This window comes from Phoenix dactylifera, chromosome 11 (assembly GCF_051530095.1).
Source record: "Phoenix dactylifera cultivar Ajwa chromosome 11, Ajwa_hap1_PhDact_Kaust_v1.1, whole genome shotgun sequence".
Classification (NCBI taxonomy): domain Eukaryota; kingdom Viridiplantae; phylum Streptophyta; class Magnoliopsida; order Arecales; family Arecaceae; genus Phoenix; species Phoenix dactylifera.
The window spans coordinates 7,146,725-7,167,611 of NC_143200.1; the positions used below are offsets into that span (position 1 = coordinate 7,146,725).

The window sequence follows — 20,887 nt, forward strand, 5'->3', positions numbered from 1 at the left end:
ATGTAACTACGAAAAAAAAAAGACTATTCTTTCAACCATTCAAGCATGAATGCAGAGGTCAAAGTAGGGGATTGTGCTATAGAAACAGGAGTGACCACATCTTTAAATGTGAAAGTCATTCATGATTGCTGAAAGAGACCTAATTTTGCTTCCAAGAAAGAAGAAATGAAGAATATTTCCTTCCCACTTACTCTCCAGTATATGTGCAACCTTAAGAAGTTCGTTGATACAATAATAAATTCCAAGATGACGAAACACATTTATTAGTGTTAAAGCCATATTTTCTTTCAGTGTTTGCACATCCTCATCAATTCCCACTTACAGGGGCAGATGTAAATCCCCTACAACTTTTTCCCTTGGCAAGCCAAAAGCATTACATAGCAACACATTACTTACATGACAAACAATTGCGACTAAAGTTAACAGCAGCGAGGTCTATCTCTGGCATATTTGATCGGTGCTCCACTGAGAGCAATTGGATTGTCATATTGGCCTCCAACTGTTTTCATTGCTGTGGTAGGGTCCAATTGTATCATACAATTATGCAGGTTGATCAAGTAATATGACTTAAGAGCTATTGCCAGTAATCCAATACCATTGACTGAACAGGATTGTTTAAGAGGACTTGAGATTCAAGCGAGTGGTTATGGGCGCCCGGCACAAAGGGCATGCTGATATTGTTGCACCACATATCCTGCAAGTCTAAACATGAAAAGGACGAGCACATATTCAGTAAGATAGTCTTCTTTATCACAGGTGGTCCATGCTTAACAAATAAGCAAGATATGCTGAACCAGGCCGAACCATTCGATTCACCCCGTACCGAACTAAACAAAAATGGAACTGAATCAATTTAGCTGAGTTTTTTAGAAAATATTGGGAACCACTCTAAACCGCCGACAGTTCGGAGCAAAACCGGCACAAACTACTCGGTTCACACTGGTTTAAACCAGTTCAATCCCTCCCCCCCCCCCCCCCCCCCCCCCCCCCCCCCCCCCCAACTTTTTTAAAGGCTTTAAATTGGTCTGTTCAACCGGAGGTGAACCGCCCGGTTCACCCTGTACCGAACCAGCAGCCAATCGGCACATGTTTCAGTACCGGTTCGGCTAACCTTGCAAGTAAGAGTTCAAACAGCTTAATTCTAGTGAGTCCTATTTTTGACTTGCTTGCCATTCAAGCAAAATTTTAAGGATACGGCATGGCTTGGTCAAATTGTAAGGGGTAGGAGTTTAGGTCAACTACTTCTTGACCCATTTTTGTTCTCCTTTTCCTTTAATGGCTTTGTATTTTGAACCCCACATTCCCCCAAGGAAAATAGGCACAGGTCTTAGCCAACCAAACTGCTGCCTTGTCCTAATTTTATGTTTCGATCTGTAAGGCAAAAGCTAATCACTTGTTGAAATAAATGACTGAATAATGAACCTCAACCGAAGTAAATCTAGGTCAGGGAAAAGAGTACAGCGAAGAAGTGAAATGCATGATAAGACAAATTAAAGAATTTACATACCATTTTTTGAAAAATCATCATGCTACTTCTATTCATAATTATCAAATATTGTTAAAAGTTTGATTGCTAATCAAGGGGCAAGACATGCCATAATTGAAAACAAAGTATTTACTATTTCTCTTTAAATGATGATTCTTTTTATTTTGCCTACACACACACACACACACACACACACATATACACACTATACTTGTCTATATATAATTTATTTTGCACCAGAATATGTAAACCCAATAAAATGGTTTAGATTTATTTTGCATCAACATCCTGGTTATTCTGTGAATTATGGAAAAGGAAACAATTCATTGAGAAAACACATCTTTAAGTGCAATTTTGACCTGTCATTAGGTTAAATGTGGCTACTGCAAGCAAAATTCTGAACAGGTGGGCGGTTTTGGCAACAATTTCATTATTTTTAAGGTGCCCAATGTTGCCATCATATTCAAAGCTCTTATTTAATAAATATACAAATGAAAATAAGCTTTTGGAGAAAAAGGAAAAACCAAGGTGAAGTTTGAAAATATATGGCTAATACAATTTATACCTGTAAACAAAGTTCCACTGATTCCAGAAAAGCAAGTTTGCTTTTGAACATTTTCTCAACAAATGATCCAGCATATGAAGCCTCGACTTTTCGTTGAGTAATGTCATATTTAATGGTGATTATTCCACTATGCACTACAGATGAGAGCCTACTGTGTAAGATGGTTCCAAAAGTGGTGCTGCAGTACATATCTCCCTGTACAACAGTATGTACTGCACACCCCATATCTGCAAACCATGACTAGATAAGGGGTGTATCATGGTACATACCATGCCACTATGTATACTATTCCAAACCTTGCTCTATAACAAAATCATCCTTTTATGTTGGTCAGAGAAATGCTTACCATATGACCGCAGCTGAATGCCAGATCCTTTCGATTTGTCAGGCAAATAGGGCATACCTTGAAAATCAATAAAATTCCTCAGACATATGTAACTTTTGAATACACTAAAATGCTGCATGATAAACTAAAACATACCTGCTCTGCTGGAACATTGTAATCAGTTGATTGCACGTTTTTCATATGTCTGTGTGAAATTGCTGCATTATCATGTTCCATTATTTCGCATGGAGGAGGAAGAGGCTTTCTCCTACCAACTCGTTTTTCATAATTTCTGTTTAGTTTCAGAATCCTAAATCAGTGATTTATTTCATAGCAAGACAAAAACATCAAGATAGAAAGCTGCAGCAGACTTACTCCATTGGCCTAAGGCCTTGTGTGGCTCTATATTGAAGGGGAATTTCCATAAGTGCAGCAAGTGCAAATGCTGCCTCCTTCTTCGACATTGCCATATTCTCGGACATAATCTTTGTAAAGTTTACAAACTAGATGAGCACAAAATTCTGATCAGAATGCATGATAGAGCAATTCTGCACCATTACGCATATTGTGAAGAAAGACTTGGATAGGAGACTAAACTCATCATGTACAAGACTTGTAAGAGTGCAGGGGAAAACACTTTCTATAGATTTATAAGAGAATTAGTAAAAAGTCTGCCCCAAGAAATTACGTATTTTGTTAACAAATACTGAATTGCAACGAGTAGTAAGATCCCAGAATCTGTAAAGCCAGCCCTATAATGGGATAAGGCCAGGCGATTATGGTTATGCTAGTAAGATTTCCCATCATTTCAAAATTGTTTCCAATCTTCAGCTTTAAAGAGCACCAGGTACTAAGGGAAGGAAAAAGGTTGAGGTATCAAGGGGTAACAAAGAAAGAAGTTGCATTTTTTATCAGTCCAATGTAATAATTATTGCCTTTCCTGGTGGTGGTAGTCGATCACTTGGGCCAATGTTCCCAATATACCGACAAGAAGGGTTCAGAATGTCAGAACCATCCCTCCTTAACACATAAAATAACAACATAGATAGGGATTTATAGTATTAACACTTTTTAAGATGTTCTTATTCCTGACAAGCTGGAACAGATATTGGCCTTCAACCAGCAGTTTTGCTAGTGCAGGTGACTTCCCAGGATAGCAAGCATGGGGATTGCAACATCATGTTGATGTAGTCAGAAAGACTATTTAACAAAAGTAGCATGACCCTTCCTTGGTGGTCTTCCTGTTTCTTTTAGACCTTCAACACCCAACAATTCTTTGAGTATCAGAGCAGAAACATGATTGCATGCCTTGAATCTACCCAACAGAATTTCTGTGGGAGAAGCAGAAGTGGTAGTCCCCTTTCGATGATCTGACCACAAAATTGGTTTCCCTTCACTTAATGTGAACAAAACTCTATGGTCTAGTTAAATTTGGTGAACCAAAATCCTGTTTCATTTCGATTGGTTATTGATTACAACTAACAAGTAAGAGTTCAGAAATGCTCCATTGATCTGGGGAAAGGAATGCGTGAAGATTTGGTCTAACAGCAAAGAACAAGAATAGATGATTGGATTTCAAATTTTAGGTCTCAACAAAGATGATGAGAAGACCTTGGGACATTTTTGGAATCAATACCCTAAAACTAGATGAAAATGCATTAGAAAAATGAACACAATATCTAAGTACCTGACCAGCAAGTCTTTCAGCTGGTTGGCACCCAGCTCTCCATAGGAGAGGTCCCAGATTTTATTTTGGGTGGTGGCAAATTACCATCATATTGCTTTTGGGAAAAAAAAAAAAAAAAACTTGAGGCAGGTCAGTTGATTTAATAGATTAAAATAAAATGCAGTAAACTACTTTTTTAGAACTCAACCTTTTCAACAACACTGGTGGTGTTCTTGCTTTTCACTGGCAAGAGTAGGCTCTTAATTATCGTTAAATTTAGCCTATACATATAGTGCTCAGTATAATCAATGAAGAGCTATTTTCATTAGCTACTAGGGTACTGAAAGTAAAATCTTAGTTTTTTCTCATCAGATAGTAAACTCTTAGTATTAAAATTACCTTTTTCAGAAACTAGTATTTCAATTACCTGAAAGTTATCAAATGACCGTTGAGGTACATAATCATCAAACTGCTTCATTGCATCCCATGGTCCATCACCCACGCCAACCATAACAATTGAAAGAGGATAATAACTGAAAGATAAAAATGTTCAGAGCATTGCAGCAAAAATAGGTCATACAAGAACCAATTTCAATGTTTTACCTAGCTTCAACAATAGCATCTATAGTTGCCTGTTCTTGTGGACTGAGTCTTCCACGAGGTAAGCCTGGATTCCTGGTAACCTGCATTTTTTTTAATCTTTTTTGAGTGAAAGGTAGGCAAGAGCACCCAAATTTTCTGCTAACTTCCTCATTGGTAATAAAGCAGAAAACCCTAAGACCAGAAGTCTCAATAACACCATATGAATCAACAAATGTTCGTACTTGACCGTCAGCTACAATCACAAGGACATGATATTGCCCATGACTCCTCTCTACGATATCAATTGACGCAAGAATAAGTGGTGCAAATGAGGTTGGACCTGTACATCAGGTAAAGATACAACGGAGTATTGCAGTATTTAGTACATTTCATTGATAAAATCAATTAAGTTGATCTGGTCCACAATTCTACAAGCCAAAGTGGATATCTTCCATTTCAACCATGCATTGCCAGATAGTACATTGCATATTGCTATGCATTATGTGATAGAAACATCAGGGGCATTGGTTCAAAAGAGTAAGAAATTCAGGGATGTGGGATTAATTGTCAAAGCCTTGTAGTGTAGATAAGTATGATAATCTTGAACTTATATTAGCACAATCTCATCAAACTATGATAATCTTGAAATTAGATTAGCACTATCTCATCAAACTTTCAGAATATCAACTATTTACCAAGAAATAATTAACTGGTGCTACATCAGAATCTTCTCTAATAAACTAAATCAAGTCACCAAACTCATGTTTTACATTAACTCCATTCTTTATCTTGGTAGGTTTTCTGCTATGACAGCTAGTTCTAGACTTAGAAAAATTTGATTCCTTTAATTCTTCTAATAAATATCCAATATATCAAGGAATTACTACTTTATTGAAGAAACAGTTTCTTGATCAGTTGAGACTCGCTCTTTTCAGAAAAACCTGCAGCCAATTTTAGCTTCTGAAACACTCAATGTCATTAGTAAAATCAAACTCATCAAAAATTGTAAGTAAGATAGGAATGTTAGAGGGCAACGCAAACATGTCCTCTATGAAGGGTTCTCCATGAACACATGCATCTAGTTGACTTTTAAAGGCTAATGATGCATGAGTTTCATTAAGAACTAGGACTGTCAAACAAGCAAGCAGTTTATGAGCCAGCTGGTCTCCAGCTCAAAATTCTGGTCGAGTTTGGCTCACTTGATTAGCAAAGATCCAAGCCAGAGCTAGGCTTAGCTTGCTCAAGCTGGTCTCCATTAAGCTCTAATTATGAATATATAAATATCATATATTACATAGTTATGATATTTTTTGTATAGAAATTTATTTTTTACATTTGTTTATAAAAAAATAAATATACTTTATATACAACAAATTGAATTTCAACTATAATATTAAATATAACTAGAATCAAGGTACGCTGAACCGATACCGGTAGGCGTACCGGTCGCCTACCGGACTGGTTTGGCACCGATTCGGACCGGTGCCGAACCGGTCCGTAGAACGCAGCGCGCGCAGGCGTGCTGGGTAGAACCGGTGCGAACCGACTGGTTCGAGACCGGTTCGCACCAGTACGCATCTAGTACCGGCCAGTTTCGGCCCGGTACTGCTGGTCCGGCCCCATAGAGGCCAGAACCATTTTTTAAGGTTGAATCAGACTGATCAGAGACCGGACTGGTTCGGTACGGGGTGAACCGGCCGGTACGGGCCGGTTCAACATACCTTGAATAGAATCATTAGCTCAAAATATATAGATGAAAGCCTTGAGAGATCTCAAATTCTCACTACATCTCTTGAAAGAGCTGTCAATGAACAGTTTGAGTTTGGCTTGAAATTAAATGAGCTAGCTGGAGCTTGGCTTTGTCAGAAACGAGCTGAGCTTGAGCTAGGCCTGTCTCACTTGAGCTTTGGCTCATTTACAACACTATATTGAGAGTTGGAAAACCACTGAGATGAAAAATTCAATAGATACAATATTTAGGATGTCAATAATCTATATATTGTGTACGCCAGCTTCATATTAATGGAGTGGATTTATAGGAATGTTAAAACTGAAATTATCAACTTCATAAGAAAATTATAAGGGTAAATAAACCAACCATCTAAATGTTTATTGCATTAAATGAGCAAATCAAATAAACTGTTTATCAACTTTTAAAAGTTCATGCACTTATTATAAGTCCTTAAAAAAATAATTTATAGGAAAATAACAGAACTTTCATTCAAAAAAGAAAGAAATGAATAGTAAGGCACGGACCTGATAAGGTCAGACGTGGAACAATCTCTCTATAGCGTGAAAGAGCCTCCTCAAAACCATGGCAAGGACGGTGGTTGGAAAAAAAGCTGAAGACATATTCATCACGTGTAGATGCTATAAAAGAAAAGGAAAATAGATGAGTAACGGAAAAGACCAGATATATGCACATCTGAAGAAGAAGAAAGAAAGCACTAACCATCACCAAACCCAAAACATGGTATCAAGTTGTCCTCGTCAAAAGGGGACAGCGTACGCCCGATTATAGATATTGCTTGCTCATATGGGTTCGGTGTGCCACCAATAGCATGAAGCGATCTCTTATTAAACGAATGTCTTCCTACAATTAAGGAATAGTATTTCTTTCACTCTACAATCTAGAGAATATTGCATCCAATTTAACTTAAGCTGATAAGGAAGTATAATGGATCAAATTTTCAGTGTTTAGAGATGTAACATCACCTGTCCATTCATTGCTTTTTGTGAAATCGATGCCAAGGATTAAATTCGATGACTCAAGGCCAGCATCTCTAAGTGCAGTAATAACCTAGAAAATTTTTTTAAAGCCTGTCAATTTCTAACAGACAAACTTACAATAATGAATGTTGGGTGCAAACCATTAAAAGCTTTGATATTATTGGATGAAAAATTTGACAGCTATTTGACTTAAATTTATAGATATTTGCAAATAAATATATCAATTTTAAATCTTCTAATGCTTTTCTAAAGGTCGTGCAATGTGCATCTGACATATGAGGACATTGGACTTCCTGCAAGACAAGGATGGAGATATCTACCTTGTTGGATCCGAAAAGGAAACAAATTCATTTGGACAATCATTCAAAAAAGGAAAATAATCTCATGGTTAATTAATATCATTATGAAGAAATAATTTTGTAAGATATGACTATGCATTCCAAAGAATTCCTTAGACATGTTTTAGTGAAGTTTAATTTATATTAGAAGAGTCTGTAGTTGAAAATTTGAAAAGCTATTTTGAATTCTAACCTGATGTCTATGGCATAACTCATCTTGTGTCTAAAACAAAACATATAATATGTACTACATACTCAATGGAGCAAATATGGACCTGAACACAATGCTTCTGGTAAATTTCCTTGGCCATTCTTATATTATATTAAGCTATAATAGAACAATTTGTTTTGGTTTTTGTGTCTATGATTTAAATCATCTACCTTACCAAGCTTTTGGTCAGTCCAATTAGAAAAACTTCAGCAATGGCAAAGGAATCAAGAGTATCCATTACAAATTCAATTATCAACTTTTGTCTTCAGTTTTATGGAAGTTCTAAAGCTTTAAATCATCCAGCTGAACCAAACTTTTCTGGAATATCCATCTTCCTGCTCTTGTCCGTTAACTAAAAATTCCTTTTAATTATGCTCTCCAACTACACCAAGAGGAAAACAATAATAGTATACAATAGTCTCCTTTTTTATCAAGTATATAATTGCATAACAGAAAACTAGATAGACCAATGTCCTTCATCCTCACCTATGCCTGTGTAATCCAATCTCTTGCCTATGACAGGAAGCCAAGAAGTTTTAAGGAACAACCCGCCATTAGTCTTGTTTAATTCTGATTGAGAGCTCACTGTGCTCATTGAAAGCTCATCATCTTAGATTTTGATCTACTTTACATAAATACAATATCCTTTGATTTACAATAGAAACTCGGGATGCAGCTGCATGGTGAGCAAGGAGCAAATTATTCTTTTGCCTTTTACAATATAAATTTGTGTAAATTTTAAATTTTCAAGTATAGTTAATCAGAAGATATTGGTCATCTAGTATGGAAAAAGAAGTATGACTCAAATGTGAATGTTATAGTCTCAGTATCCCTTTATTTTCCTTTTGTCAAGCAAAAAATTGTTATTATTAGAGATAGATACATGCCCAAGCTTTTGAGCAATGTTGATCTGATAAGCTTGTATCACATTGTGAAATTTTCACTATACCTATTATTTTTTTATTTCATACTAGATTTTAAGCCTCTGGGAGCTACTCAAGCAGAGCAGCAGGTTTGACATTTGAGTTCATGAAATTTTTGTCCGTAAAAGTACATCCATGATGATTGTGGCATCTCCATTCAAGCTCTAATGACCACCTGAATAGCATGGCTAAAGCCCTCAAGCCCAACATCACATTTGCAACTTTAGTACTCTCATGTTTAAGGATACTCTTCCTCTACATCATTTGGTACAAGATATTTTACCCTCATGGGCACATCCCCAACTATAAGTCAGAAATGGAGCAAATACAATAATGACATGAGAGGACACTATCATCTACAAAATCCAGATGAACATATTGTGAGGACCTATGTATGTATAGTTCCATATCGGCTATTCATTGAGTAAATCTTGGGTATTTATACAGAGCCAAGAAACCCAAATAACACCTCTTAGCTATCCTTTTTGGGTGAGGTCCTCAATCATTACAAAAAGTATCAGAGCGAACCCATCCCATAGCTCAGGTGGACTAGGGAACGCTTAGCACGGGCCCATTTGGGTTGATCATGACTTCATTGTGGTATTTGTAATTAGATTTGATAAATTATGACAGAATTTGAATGGATTTGGATCCTTAGACCGGCGAAGATATTCGGGCTTAAACAGGAAGAGTATACGAGGACCCATGCGGGCATGTATATAGTCCCACATCAGCTATAAAATGGGTACATCTTGGGTACTTATACAGGGCCAAGGAACCCAAATAGCACCTTTTGGCTAACCTTTGTGGGTCAGATCCTGTATTATTACACATATAGAATACAAAAACATCTAAAAAATCTAGTATTCAACTTGATGTTACTGGTAAAAATGTCTAGATGCTATCAAAGGTATACCTACTCCTTAAGAGCTTGGATGACCAGGCAAAGTCTATGTCAGCAATTAAGCAAGTTGGGGTTAAGAACCAGAAAGGCAATGACCTTTCCTTGTGCAACAGGAATTTGATTAAAGTTCAAGGAGGGAGACACTTTTCAGACCCAAAGCTACCTCATATGCCTATAGGTTAGCTAAAGGTTGGAAACAAAAAATGACAATCAAATTAATGGACTGGCTTGATTTATTCAATATTTAATGCAATTCCTAATATTATCAAATAATACAGGGGATTTTATAAAATTTTACCTTTAAATGTATTAAAACTGAATAATATATGTAAGAGATAGCATATGCATGGGTTGTAATGGTATATCTACTAGAAAAAACTAGAAACCTTTTAATAGATAGCATAATAAATATTACATAGTATAACCAGTGAATAAGAGAAACAGATGATGCAATATTAAATTAGCATTATTCTGTGTGGATGAGTTAATAGAAAAATTATATAGAAACTGATAAATGACTTTACATAGTGGTTTTCCATTAATAAACAACCAAGTGATTATCATATACTACTTAGTATAGCAGCTTCAATTTTTGCTTTAAATGATTCAAATTGTGAACTGAAATAGACTCAAAGAACATTTTCAAAAAGATATGTGCAAGCATAGTTAAGCACCTCATCAAGAGAGCTGAAATTATCAGCTATAAATGTTGGTTGTCGTTTATTATGGTTTCCATAATTCAAGGAACTTCCAACAGGAAAAGGAACTTGTTGATGATAGTTGCGAGCAGATGAAGCTCCACTAGATTTTGCATTCCCCATTCTACTGGAATTTTTTATGCAATATCAGCAATGAACTCTGCACCAAAATCAACAGAAGAAAATCAGTAAGCTATTCTTTTCTTGTACAAATTAATCAGTATCAGCTTGTATGCACTTAATGCTTTACACACAACAAAATGATTAAAGTGATGAAGCCACAAGTTGTATATTCTTATATTATAAAACTGAAATTTACAAAAATATTTGTGAGAGAAGACATAAAAAAACTAAGCTTTTACCAGAAGAAATAAATTTAAAATCCAGTCCTGCCCAGAAACTATCTTGCAAGAAATAATTCCTGCAAAATTACAAGTAAATGTCAGGTGATTCCAGTTTCATTTTATATTTTGATGATTTTCTTAATATTCAGAATGGTTAAAAAAGATGATTTAAAAATCTTAGAGAATAGATAGAAAAGAAAAGATAGGAATGAAGAATAGAGGGAACAGGGAAGAACAGGACTCCTGAACCACAACGATGATGTGAAAAATCATCTAAAGCCTAAAGTTTAATACTGAAAGCAATATCAAAATCCTACCTCACAGTCATGTGATGTTACTTAGATACTATTTAGAAAAGGCCCCAGAAATCTAGACTATTGGAATAAGACCATCTATTTCGTAAAATCTGAGTCCAAGATAAAAGATAACATCAAAAATACCCTAAAGCTTGTAACAGGCTCCTATGACAACTAAAGTCATATCTTCCACTAAAAGCTACAAAAGAATGTTTTGTTGCATAAAAACCGATATCCATATATGGATCGTAGACAATAGTGATCCTACTAGTAGTAGTCACAATGTATTCAGCAGTATACATATTCTTGTATTCTTCCCAGATCTCATTCATCCAAACTTCAAAATGATGACTCCTGAAGCATCATAATGCTCATCGAAAGGAATATGAAATTTTTCTTTCTCTAGGTTTTAAACTCAAAACAGATTTTCATCAGTCAAGTGTTCTTTCAACAACTACTGTTGGAGGGCAGACTACATTGTTTGCTGCTAGTTGCCATTGATATGACTTCCGCTATCAGAATCAACTGGCATTCATTGATTTGCATCACAAGATAAAATCTGCTTTCTATTCAAGGAATTGATGTCATGCTAGATAAGCTACGGTTTTAAGGCTTTTGCCCCGTTAGCTGGGCCCAAGGGTGTTGGAGTAGGGAGAAGGGTCGCTGGTAATCATCAACCTCAGGAATTTTAACAAAACCTTATTCTGTAAATGGTGGTTAAGGCTTTTCTCTCAACAGAGATCCATTTTTTTCTCAGATCATCCATGTGAATTATTATATTAGAAGCATCCTACTTTAAACTACTCAGGGTTGCAGAGATTAGCTTCGATCTTCTAGAAAGGAGTCTTTAAGATTGAAGATATCTTCTCCCCCGGGACAAGATTCAAGATAGGAAACAGTGGTACCATCAGCTTTTGGAAGGATACTTGGTTTGGGAATAGACCCTTGGCTGTATAATTTCCTCAACTTTTAACATTACAAAAAATCAAAACACCAAGATCATGAAACTGAGAGAAATTGAGGCAGAAGGGTGGGAATGGAATCTTCAATTTAGATGCACCTTGGAGCATGACCAAATAAGACAGATAGCACAGCTTCATCATCTCATTCAGGATGTCAGTTTAAATGATGGATCACTGTACTGGACAGTACCGTGCCGTATCACGCAAACCATACCCTACTAGTAATGGACCGATACTCCGCATGAAGGGCATACTTAGTGTCGGTGGCTGAAACCTCACTTTTTTTTCCTTTTTTCCCCAAGTATTGCGTAGAAAAGAAAAGAGATATCTATTCATTGTGTTTTGTTCGGTGGTGTTTTCCTTGGAACCCAAAACTCATATAGGGAGAAGAATCCCAATTATTTTTGGTCATTTTCAAAAGTGCCTCTCGTATTCCTCCTTCATGTGAGTTCGGATCCTCTCAGTTCAGGGCTGCACTGGAGAGGTCCAATCTTCTAGTCCCATTCACGTATCATGCAATGGTTATGATTAAATGGGCCCCATGAAATACACAGGGCTGCGCAATGCATATACCACAGTGAGGCCTACACAATCACGATTGTCGAGCATTACATGGATGACCATGCTTGCAAAACTTATCCAATTCAGCCCCAAACTAGAGAGGATCCTGACAAATTTTGTATCACAATGGCAGAGTGCAACCCTTTTCTTTTCCTACCCCAAGTGCAGGCGCAAGACTCCTACCACATAATGTGCTTGACATTCGTTGCATGTGTTGGATTCTAGCTTGCACAAGAGAGAGAGGTGCTAATGTCCTCTCGGTAGTAATGTCTTCCATTCTACGAATGCAAAAACAATAATCAGACATCTAAATTGAAAATGCATGCCATTAAACAAGATCTTTAAACATTTAGAATTCCTAGAAACTAAAAATCAGTTTTTTTTTAGATTCCCTGCTAATGCTTCAAGTCCTATAACCAAAAGCAAATATTTGAGAAGTGAGTGGTGTTTATCTTGAAAAGTAGAGGAAATGTAAGCTTTCTTAAATATTGCAGACTCTGGGAAGAATTTTTGTGCATTAAAGATCAATTTTCGAAAAATAATTCATAGTTTTAAATGTTCTAAAATTCTCCTTTAAAGTAATTGATGAGTCTTAGGAGAAATATAGTCACTCGTATGTTTTTTGAGTCTAGAAAACAATAGGAGCCATATTGGAATATGAAGTGACGTTCTCTAAAATGTGTAGCATCATTATGAAAGACAACTAAAGTATGAATTGCAGAGGAATTGTAGAAAGTTCTTTGTATTTTATACATAGAACCAAAGTTTTCCATCTCAGTACCAGACCCCATACTGGTGCCACACTAGCACAGTTTCAGTACGGTACGGTATGAAACTTTTTTTGGTGTACCAAGTATCGGTACGCTATCCGTACTGTACCGGTTCGGCATAGAACAATATTTTTCATACAAGGAATGATCTCTTATATTGAACCTAGTTAGTTTCATATGTTTTCAAGCAACTGTAATATTGAATCCTTATGTGTTCCCTTAATCCACTACGAAGGTTTTTACAATATCCTTGGCCGTATAATGTCATTCATCTCTATTTTCTTCAACCGATCATTCACCTCGATTCCCAACCACCCCACCACCTCCCCCCACCCCCCTCAAAAAAAAAAAGCCCAACACACACACACACACACAATCGCAAAGTCAGTTTGATATTTTTCTTGCGCTGTGCACCCCAACAAGCAAGTCCATTGTATAAAATTTAAAGAATGGAATCATCAGAAATTAGCCATCTTACACACACTTCAATATTATATCACAGCTGGTAACTGAATCCATCAGTGTTTTTTCCATTTTATGAACCTATGGTGCCCATATTCTCACTGCAGTCGAAAATCTTCAACCTCGACCTCACCCATCAAGCTCTGTACCATCTACACAAGACTGGCGTTATGGATCCAGGGATGCATCCTTAAAGTTCGACAAAGACTTTACATCAATCTCTGAATTGTTTCCACACTTCGGTTTAAACTTACGTTCTTGATTGCAGCATAGGCTCTAATATGAGGCTACGACTCTCTCAAGTTCTTCCCAAATTTGGAAAGAGTTTTAGATATATACATAAATTCACAAATTAGAAGCTAATTAAAAGATAAAAACTACAACATAATCACATCCACACAAATCACAGATACTATATTTCATTGGCGTAAACAACAATAGGAATAACAAAATCAGCTACAATAACCGCATAAAGTCATTCATGAATCCATCTTATCAGTAGAAAGGCAGAGATTAGAACCTGGAATCAAGAAAAAAAAAATACCTAGATGACAAAGGAAGACGAAAAGAAGCAGACGGAGAGGAGGATTGAAACTCCATACACGAATATTGGCCCCCTTAAAATTTAAAATCCTTCCTCTTTCTCTATATCTCTCTCTTTTCTTGATCGTCAAGTCGTCGAACGTGATTCGAGTCCGCACCAGCTTGCTCGAACTGCACGAAGGATTTTTCATCACGACTGGGCCCGGAGGCTTACGTGCGCCTCCTGTTCCTTCGTCTCTATGTCACGTTCCGGTGACCTCCGGTCAGAAGCAAGCCTCAACAGCCACCACTAATGACTCCATCCGCCAGTCCAACCCAAAAACAATTTTTTAAATATATTTAAATTTGACTTAAATAAATTTAAATTATAAATAGTACAATCTGTCTATATCTACTTAATTAACATATTTTGTTCTATTTAATAATTAATTCAGATCATAATCTAACTTAATTAATTTATTTAAAATTTATTTAACTTATTTAAAATCTATGACCAACTCAATTCAGTCCGCTTGATCTATTTAAATCAATTTAATCTATTACAATTTATTTAATTTAATTTAATATGTTTAATAACTAGGTTAAATAAGTCGGATTATCTATTTAATTGCGGATCGAATTTAAATCTAAAATTTTAATTTATTTTAATAAATAAATCTAATTTAGATTAATAAATTTTTGATCCGGTTCTTATCTGCCCCAGATTAAAGCTCGAAAGAGAATAGGTGAGGGTACCGCAGGTGACATTGTCATTTGTGCAGTTTCGGGGCAACGTCCTCTTGGAACGTGAGGCCAGGCTGGACATGCTCCGCATCATCACGGGAAGATCAAAACAAATGCGGTTATGCGGCGATAGGAATTTTAAAAGACTGGCCTAGAACCAATTAATATCGAGTCAATCTTTCTATTATAAAATTATAATAATCATTATTTATTATTTATTGTTTATATAGTTATGTTGTGGTTTGAATTTGACGCGAGGATGACCACGCTAGAGGAGTCAAGGGAGCCGCCGAAGCATCAGGAAAGAGGGCAAGATCCGCCATCCGCGTGTCGGAGTTCCTGCACAAAGCATGTTTCCGATGAGGGCCATCCGATCAAGTTAGAGATGTGTATATTTGATTTTTCTTAAGAGAGAGAGGTCCCCCTTGAGATTACCTGATGGGGCTATTTATAGTCCCGGTGGAGAGGCCCAGATGGTGGAGGCATTGTCCGCCTTCATTATGAGGAGGAATGGCTCTGAGCCGGATGGCATGTAGCTAGAGCTGGCCGGTGGCGTGCGGTACCCTCCGTTCTTAAGAATGGTAAGGTGTTGACAAACGTAGCAGGGTATGGCTGGAATAGTCACGGAGCTGTCCTTTGATTGTCGTGGGCTAGCTAATGAAGCATGGCGTAGCGGCATTGCAATGTACGGCTACGTAGGAGGGTGTGGGCATGCACATGGTTACGGCCGCTGGCAAGGCCGAGCACGTCAAAAGATCGCATCATGCATTCGATGAGGTCGGCTTGATGTGGTTAGCCCAGCACCTCGGATTCCAAGGTGCGCCAGGCGGATTACCCCGAGCTCAAGGGTCGGAGCATATTACTGGAGAGAACGCCCCGGACTTGGTCAGGCGAGTCGGCGAATATAGGAAGTCGGGGGAGCTTTCGGCGGAGTCCGAGGTAGGGCTAATTCTGAGCCGGACCAAGGACACGCCTGATCGGCGTCGGTGTTTATTGGGCCGAAGTTGGGCACCCTTTTTATTGTGGGCTGGACGATTCATTTTGCCCCTCATCAAGTTATATTAATAAAATAATAATTTTAAATTTAAATCTCCTTGTAAACTCGTAGATATATTTTTTAATTCGGCAAACGATTACTTAAATAAGTAATCCCCTCATTTCTTTTTTTATTATAAATTACTTTTGTTACAACAAGAAGCAATGGAAACCTTGCAGCAATTTGAGAGGCAGGATGGAAAGCATTTGGAAATATGTATGATGTTTTTTATCTTCACCTTGACGTTAATGAACTTCTCTGCAGGGTCTGCAGAAATTGTCAACTTGTTGCCTTCATGAAGTCGTTCCATCTGTTTATAGCGCAACGTCCTTGTGGTCTAAAGGGTGAATCGTATGGATATAGATGTTTTTATTTGGAGGAAAGTCAATAGCAAATCTAATGCTTGTCAACCTTGCTTTTTCTGTGTTTGGAGTCTAGATCCTTTGCATCCATGTTTTGTCCCAGAGAAAGCTGCACGTGCCAAAATATCCATGATGTTAATCATGTTGTAAATGGATGGATGTCGCTCATCTGGCATCTAGCGCAACTTTCTCTATTTTTGAGATGAGCAACAATCTTCCATCTTCAAAATAGATGATATGACAGCTATCCAAGCATGCACGGTACTTAAAGGCACATGCAAAAAGATATAGACAAGAAAGGGTATTTGTGCTTTTGAGAAATATGCTTTCACAAAGTAATGTTCTTTCCTTCAGAAACGTGCAAAGGGCAGCGCATTCGTTTGTTAATTGACACAGAAAATATCAAGAGATGATAGTTTGACAGTGTTGTTCCATATTTTTGTATGTCAACAAAACTCGGTCATATTTCATGTCTCCAAAGCATTCTTATATTAGAAAATTTCTAGTCGAGAGTTTACACTGGGAGGTAAAGGTCAGTTTATGTTACTTGGATATAAGTAAAAAAAAATGTAATCCCATAAAAGAGTGACACCTGCATGCCGCAATCTCTAGTATATAAAACTTACTCTTTCTATTCCCATTCATTATACAAGATAAAGCATTAGGAAAATTAGTCTGTCATATAATTTCCTCAAGTCTTTTCCTTCTCAAATAAACCATTAGGAAAATTGGAAGTAGAAGGGAAATTCAGGGATAGTTTCTTAATAAAACAAGTGAAGATATGTTTCCCTCTAGTCATATATGTAAACTCATAAATTATCTAGGAATGTTGCGGCATTCCAAATCTTAGAAAAGCACTTTCTATGATACTACCATAAAACTAGATAAAATGAAGATTATCGTTCAAGGTAATATAAAATCCCACATGGGAGATATAATGTTACTTCTTTATAAAAGTTGAGAAGTGATACAAGTATAATCCAAATTGTTCACTTAGTCAAATTAAAAAAAAAAAGAAGATTCTTTTTGGATAGTGGACAAGTTTAGCTGCTTTTGGACTCTTAAAAACAGAGAGAGTTCTATTCTTAGGGTGCAAGGTAGAGGAGTTTTTTATTATTATTAGGATATATGTATTTGGACTCTCGTTTTTTTAAAGGGTAGAAGATGGGGTGTGCAAAACAACAAGGCAGCCATCCTCTTTAAATAGAAAAAATAAGAGTAAATTATATAAATCTTTTTGAGATTATGGATAAATTACACTTACATCCAGTAATTTGAAAAACTTATGCTTACTCCCCTGAGGTTTGTTTTTATCCAACATTTTAACTGATAATTTAACAAAACATCAGTCATACCATTAAACTTAAGGGCCTATTCTTTGGAAGGTAAAAAACTTATTCGAGAATATGTATTTTCCTGGGTAAATATTTTCAGGCAACATTAGAAAAAAATAGTCTACCAATATTTTTTTATGCATTGGAAAATGGCTTTGAAATCTGTTAGCCATGTTCTTTTGCATTATTACTTTTCTGAGTAAGTTTCTAAGATCTATCTATATTTTCTATAAATTATAATACCCTTTATTATATAAATATTATATTATATTTATATTATAATAAAAATATATTTTAATAATAATATAGTATATGATAATATAATAATAAGTATATTATATTATAATAGTAACATATTATTATATGATGATAATACTATATTTTATTATCTTATACTATATCATATAATAATATATAATATAATATATATTATTGTTATATTATTATTATATTATATTGTTATTATTAAAGGATTTAGGGTATTTTATGAACAAAATACAAATGTTATTTTTTCAGCTGGTGGAAAAATGGCTTACCTACCTTCTAGATGGGTAAGACTTTTGCTTTATTTAATGGGTAAATGCTATTCATGAAAAAATAACTTACCCACCTACAGAGTATAAGATCAAAGAAACCTTAAGGACACGACCAAATTAACCATTCCGGCATTTCATCAAACAACCTCCTGGCTATGTCAATCTGACCATTCCTTGCGCACCCATTGACCATCGAATTCCACATAACCAAATCTCAACAAGCAATTCTATCGAACACCTCCCTGGTAGAGACCAAGTCACCACATTTACAGTAAAAGCTAACCAAACTACTCTGAACAAAGCCATTTGGGCCAAAACCCATCTTCAGAATCAACTCATGGATCTGCTTCTCTTCTTGGGCAACATTCAACTGAGCGCACCTTTCGTTCACGCAGGGGGGTTAAGGTTATCAAGGGCAACGGAGGACCGGCAAAGCATGTCGGAGAAGAGGGCGAGGGCAGTGTGGGAGTGGTGCTCTTCGACATAGCGCTTGATGAGGGCATTCCAAGAGAAGGTGGTGGGCCGAGGGATTCAGACGTGGATGGAACGGGCTTCATTAGGAATGGCTAGAGATGTCAACAGGGCAGACTTAGATGTTGTTATTGAAAAAACCGAAACCGATCCAAAGTCCACTACTACTCCCCCAAACCAAAACCAAAATCGAATGGTGTTTGAAATAAAAAACCATAACCGCCATAAAAAAAAACTGCAATACCAAAATTGAAACCGAAAAACTAAAAACTGTTTAATTTTTCTATTCATTTCAAAATTTTTCAAAAATAAATATCAAAATTAAATATATCATCTATAATTTCATATAATTCATACCAACTCAATAAATAAGTATGTCCAAAAATAATAACACAATTATCCAACAAACTCAATAAGGCTAAAATAATAACACAACCATCCAACAAACTCGATAATTCTAAAATAATAATACAACTATCCAACAAACACAATAATCCTAGTTAGAAACAAGTCCAGCTGTATCTAAGAAAATGAGTCCAACAAACACAATAATCACAAAAAAGAATCGAAAGAAGGAAAAAAAGCTCTCTCTTTCCAGCCTCTAGGGTTTATCCATTTAGTCATTTACCCATCCATGGTCCGTAGGCGGTCTAGATTGAATGGGACAAAGGGCTAGGATTTATACTAAATATAAAGAGTACTAAGAGATATCAGGTATGATCGAGTTTGGGTTTAGTGTGGCGTTCGGTCTCGGTATCTTATCTGTTAATGAATTGTTGGGCTCACTCTTGGTTCATGAGCAGAGGATAAATAGATCTACATATGGGTCAGTCGAACAGGCTTTCAAATAAAGTTTGACTTAAAAAGGAGCTCAAAGAGCACTTGAGCGGCTAGATCCCAAGGCAGAAAACAAAATATCAGAGGCTATGGCAGATTAGGCTTTTGAGGAAGAGGAAGTGGTTGACCAAATGAGAGTCAAAGCAACTCTATTGGAGGTAATCGGGAAAGCCGCCGGTGTTTTCAATGCAACAAAACTAGATATGTTGAAAAGGATTGTTAGTATAAAAATAAAAATCCAAATGCTCCTGAATGCTCTCATTGCAAAATAATACGATCATCTTAATAAAGATTGGTAGGATAAAAATCAAGCCAATTTTCATGAAGAAAATTCTAAAAGTGAAAAGATTAATGAAGAAAATATATTTTTTATGGCCTCTTGTGATGAAAAATCCATATCCATATGCTTTTTGGATAGTGGATGCATATAGTAACCATATGATAGGTGATAAAGGGTTGTTCTTCAAGTTGGATAAATCAGTCAAATCCAATATTAGGGTGGAAAAGTGCATATTATGTTATTTTTGATGATGAAGAGTGCATGATTTTTAATAAGAAGAATAAGGAGTTGTTGATATCTATGAAGCTGACAAAAAATAAATGTTTCCTCTCTTATTTTCTGAGATATCATTGAATGCCTTGATTGATAGATGCAGTGATGATTCTTGGTTATGGCACAATAGATATGGTCATTTAAATCTTGACGGATTAGAACTATCAAGCCAAAAAAATGCTGGTATCGATTTGCCTAAAATTCAAAATGATAATTATGTTTCTGAATTATATGTTTATGGAAAGCATCACAGAACTCCTTTTAAATCAGGAAATTCTTGGAGAGCAAAAGAGCCCTTGACACTTGTTCATGCAGATATATGTGGTCCTATGCAAACAAGTTCGCATAGTGGAATCAGATATTTTCTTTTATTTGTTGATGATTTTGCAAGAATGGTTTGAGTATATTTTCTCAGGGCCAAGTCTAAAGCATTCCTTGTGTTTCAGAATTTTAAAGCTATCTTCAAAAGAAAAATGATTATTCCATCAAAACTCTGCATACTGATTTTAGAGGTAGAAAGAATTCCAAATTAAAACTTTTCTTTGTTTTGTAAAAATGCAGGAATTCTCAAGGAATTGATAGCAAGTTTCACCTCGCAATAAAATGGAGTAGCAGAGTGAAAAAACAGGATTGTTGCTGAAACTACTAGATGCATGCTCAAAGAAAAAT

The 20,887-nt window shown here is 36.2% G+C and overlaps 1 protein-coding gene across 3 annotated transcripts; it reads right to left on the bottom strand.

Moving 5' to 3' along the window:
• Window positions 1-239: 239 nt before the first annotated feature.
• LOC120111355 (E3 ubiquitin-protein ligase RGLG3-like) lies at window positions 240-14,689 on the bottom strand. Of its 3 annotated transcripts, XM_088706716.2 has the most exons (15): window positions 14,368-14,530; window positions 12,775-12,869; window positions 10,791-10,849; window positions 10,405-10,588; window positions 7,340-7,424; window positions 7,077-7,217; window positions 6,881-6,994; window positions 4,867-4,964; window positions 4,646-4,725; window positions 4,470-4,575; window positions 2,752-2,879; window positions 2,533-2,668; window positions 2,398-2,454; window positions 626-702; window positions 240-511 (listed from the first exon to the last, which is right to left on the bottom strand). In XM_088706716.2, exons 4-15 carry the CDS (start codon window positions 10,549-10,551, stop codon window positions 484-486), a joined length of 1,197 nt encoding a protein of 398 aa, XP_088562842.2. In that variant the 5' UTR covers window positions 10,552-10,588; window positions 10,791-10,849; window positions 12,775-12,869; window positions 14,368-14,530; the 3' UTR covers window positions 240-483. The 3 variants fall into 3 exon arrangements, with proteins under 3 accessions (XP_088562842.2, XP_038984226.2, XP_038984227.2); XM_039128298.3 differs by lacking the exon at window positions 12,775-12,869 and having other exon boundaries at window positions 14,368-14,543; XM_039128299.3 differs by lacking the exons at window positions 10,791-10,849; window positions 12,775-12,869 and having other exon boundaries at window positions 14,368-14,689.
• Window positions 14,690-20,887: the final 6,198 nt, after the last annotated feature.

Excerpts from the sequence above, each read along its gene's own strand:
- LOC120111355 (XM_039128299.3), bottom strand. The coding sequence starts at position 10,551 with ATGGGGAATGCAAAATCTAGTGGAGCTTCATCTGCTCGCAACTATCAT. Across the intron at positions 6,995-7,076 it reads ATGTTTTGGGTTTGGTGATG|CATCTACACGTGATGAATAT; the intron begins GTTAGTGCTTTC and ends TTTCTTTTATAG. Across the intron at positions 4,726-4,866 it reads TGATTGTAGCTGACGGTCAA|GTTACCAGGAATCCAGGCTT; the intron begins GTACGAACATTT and ends AAAAAAATGCAG.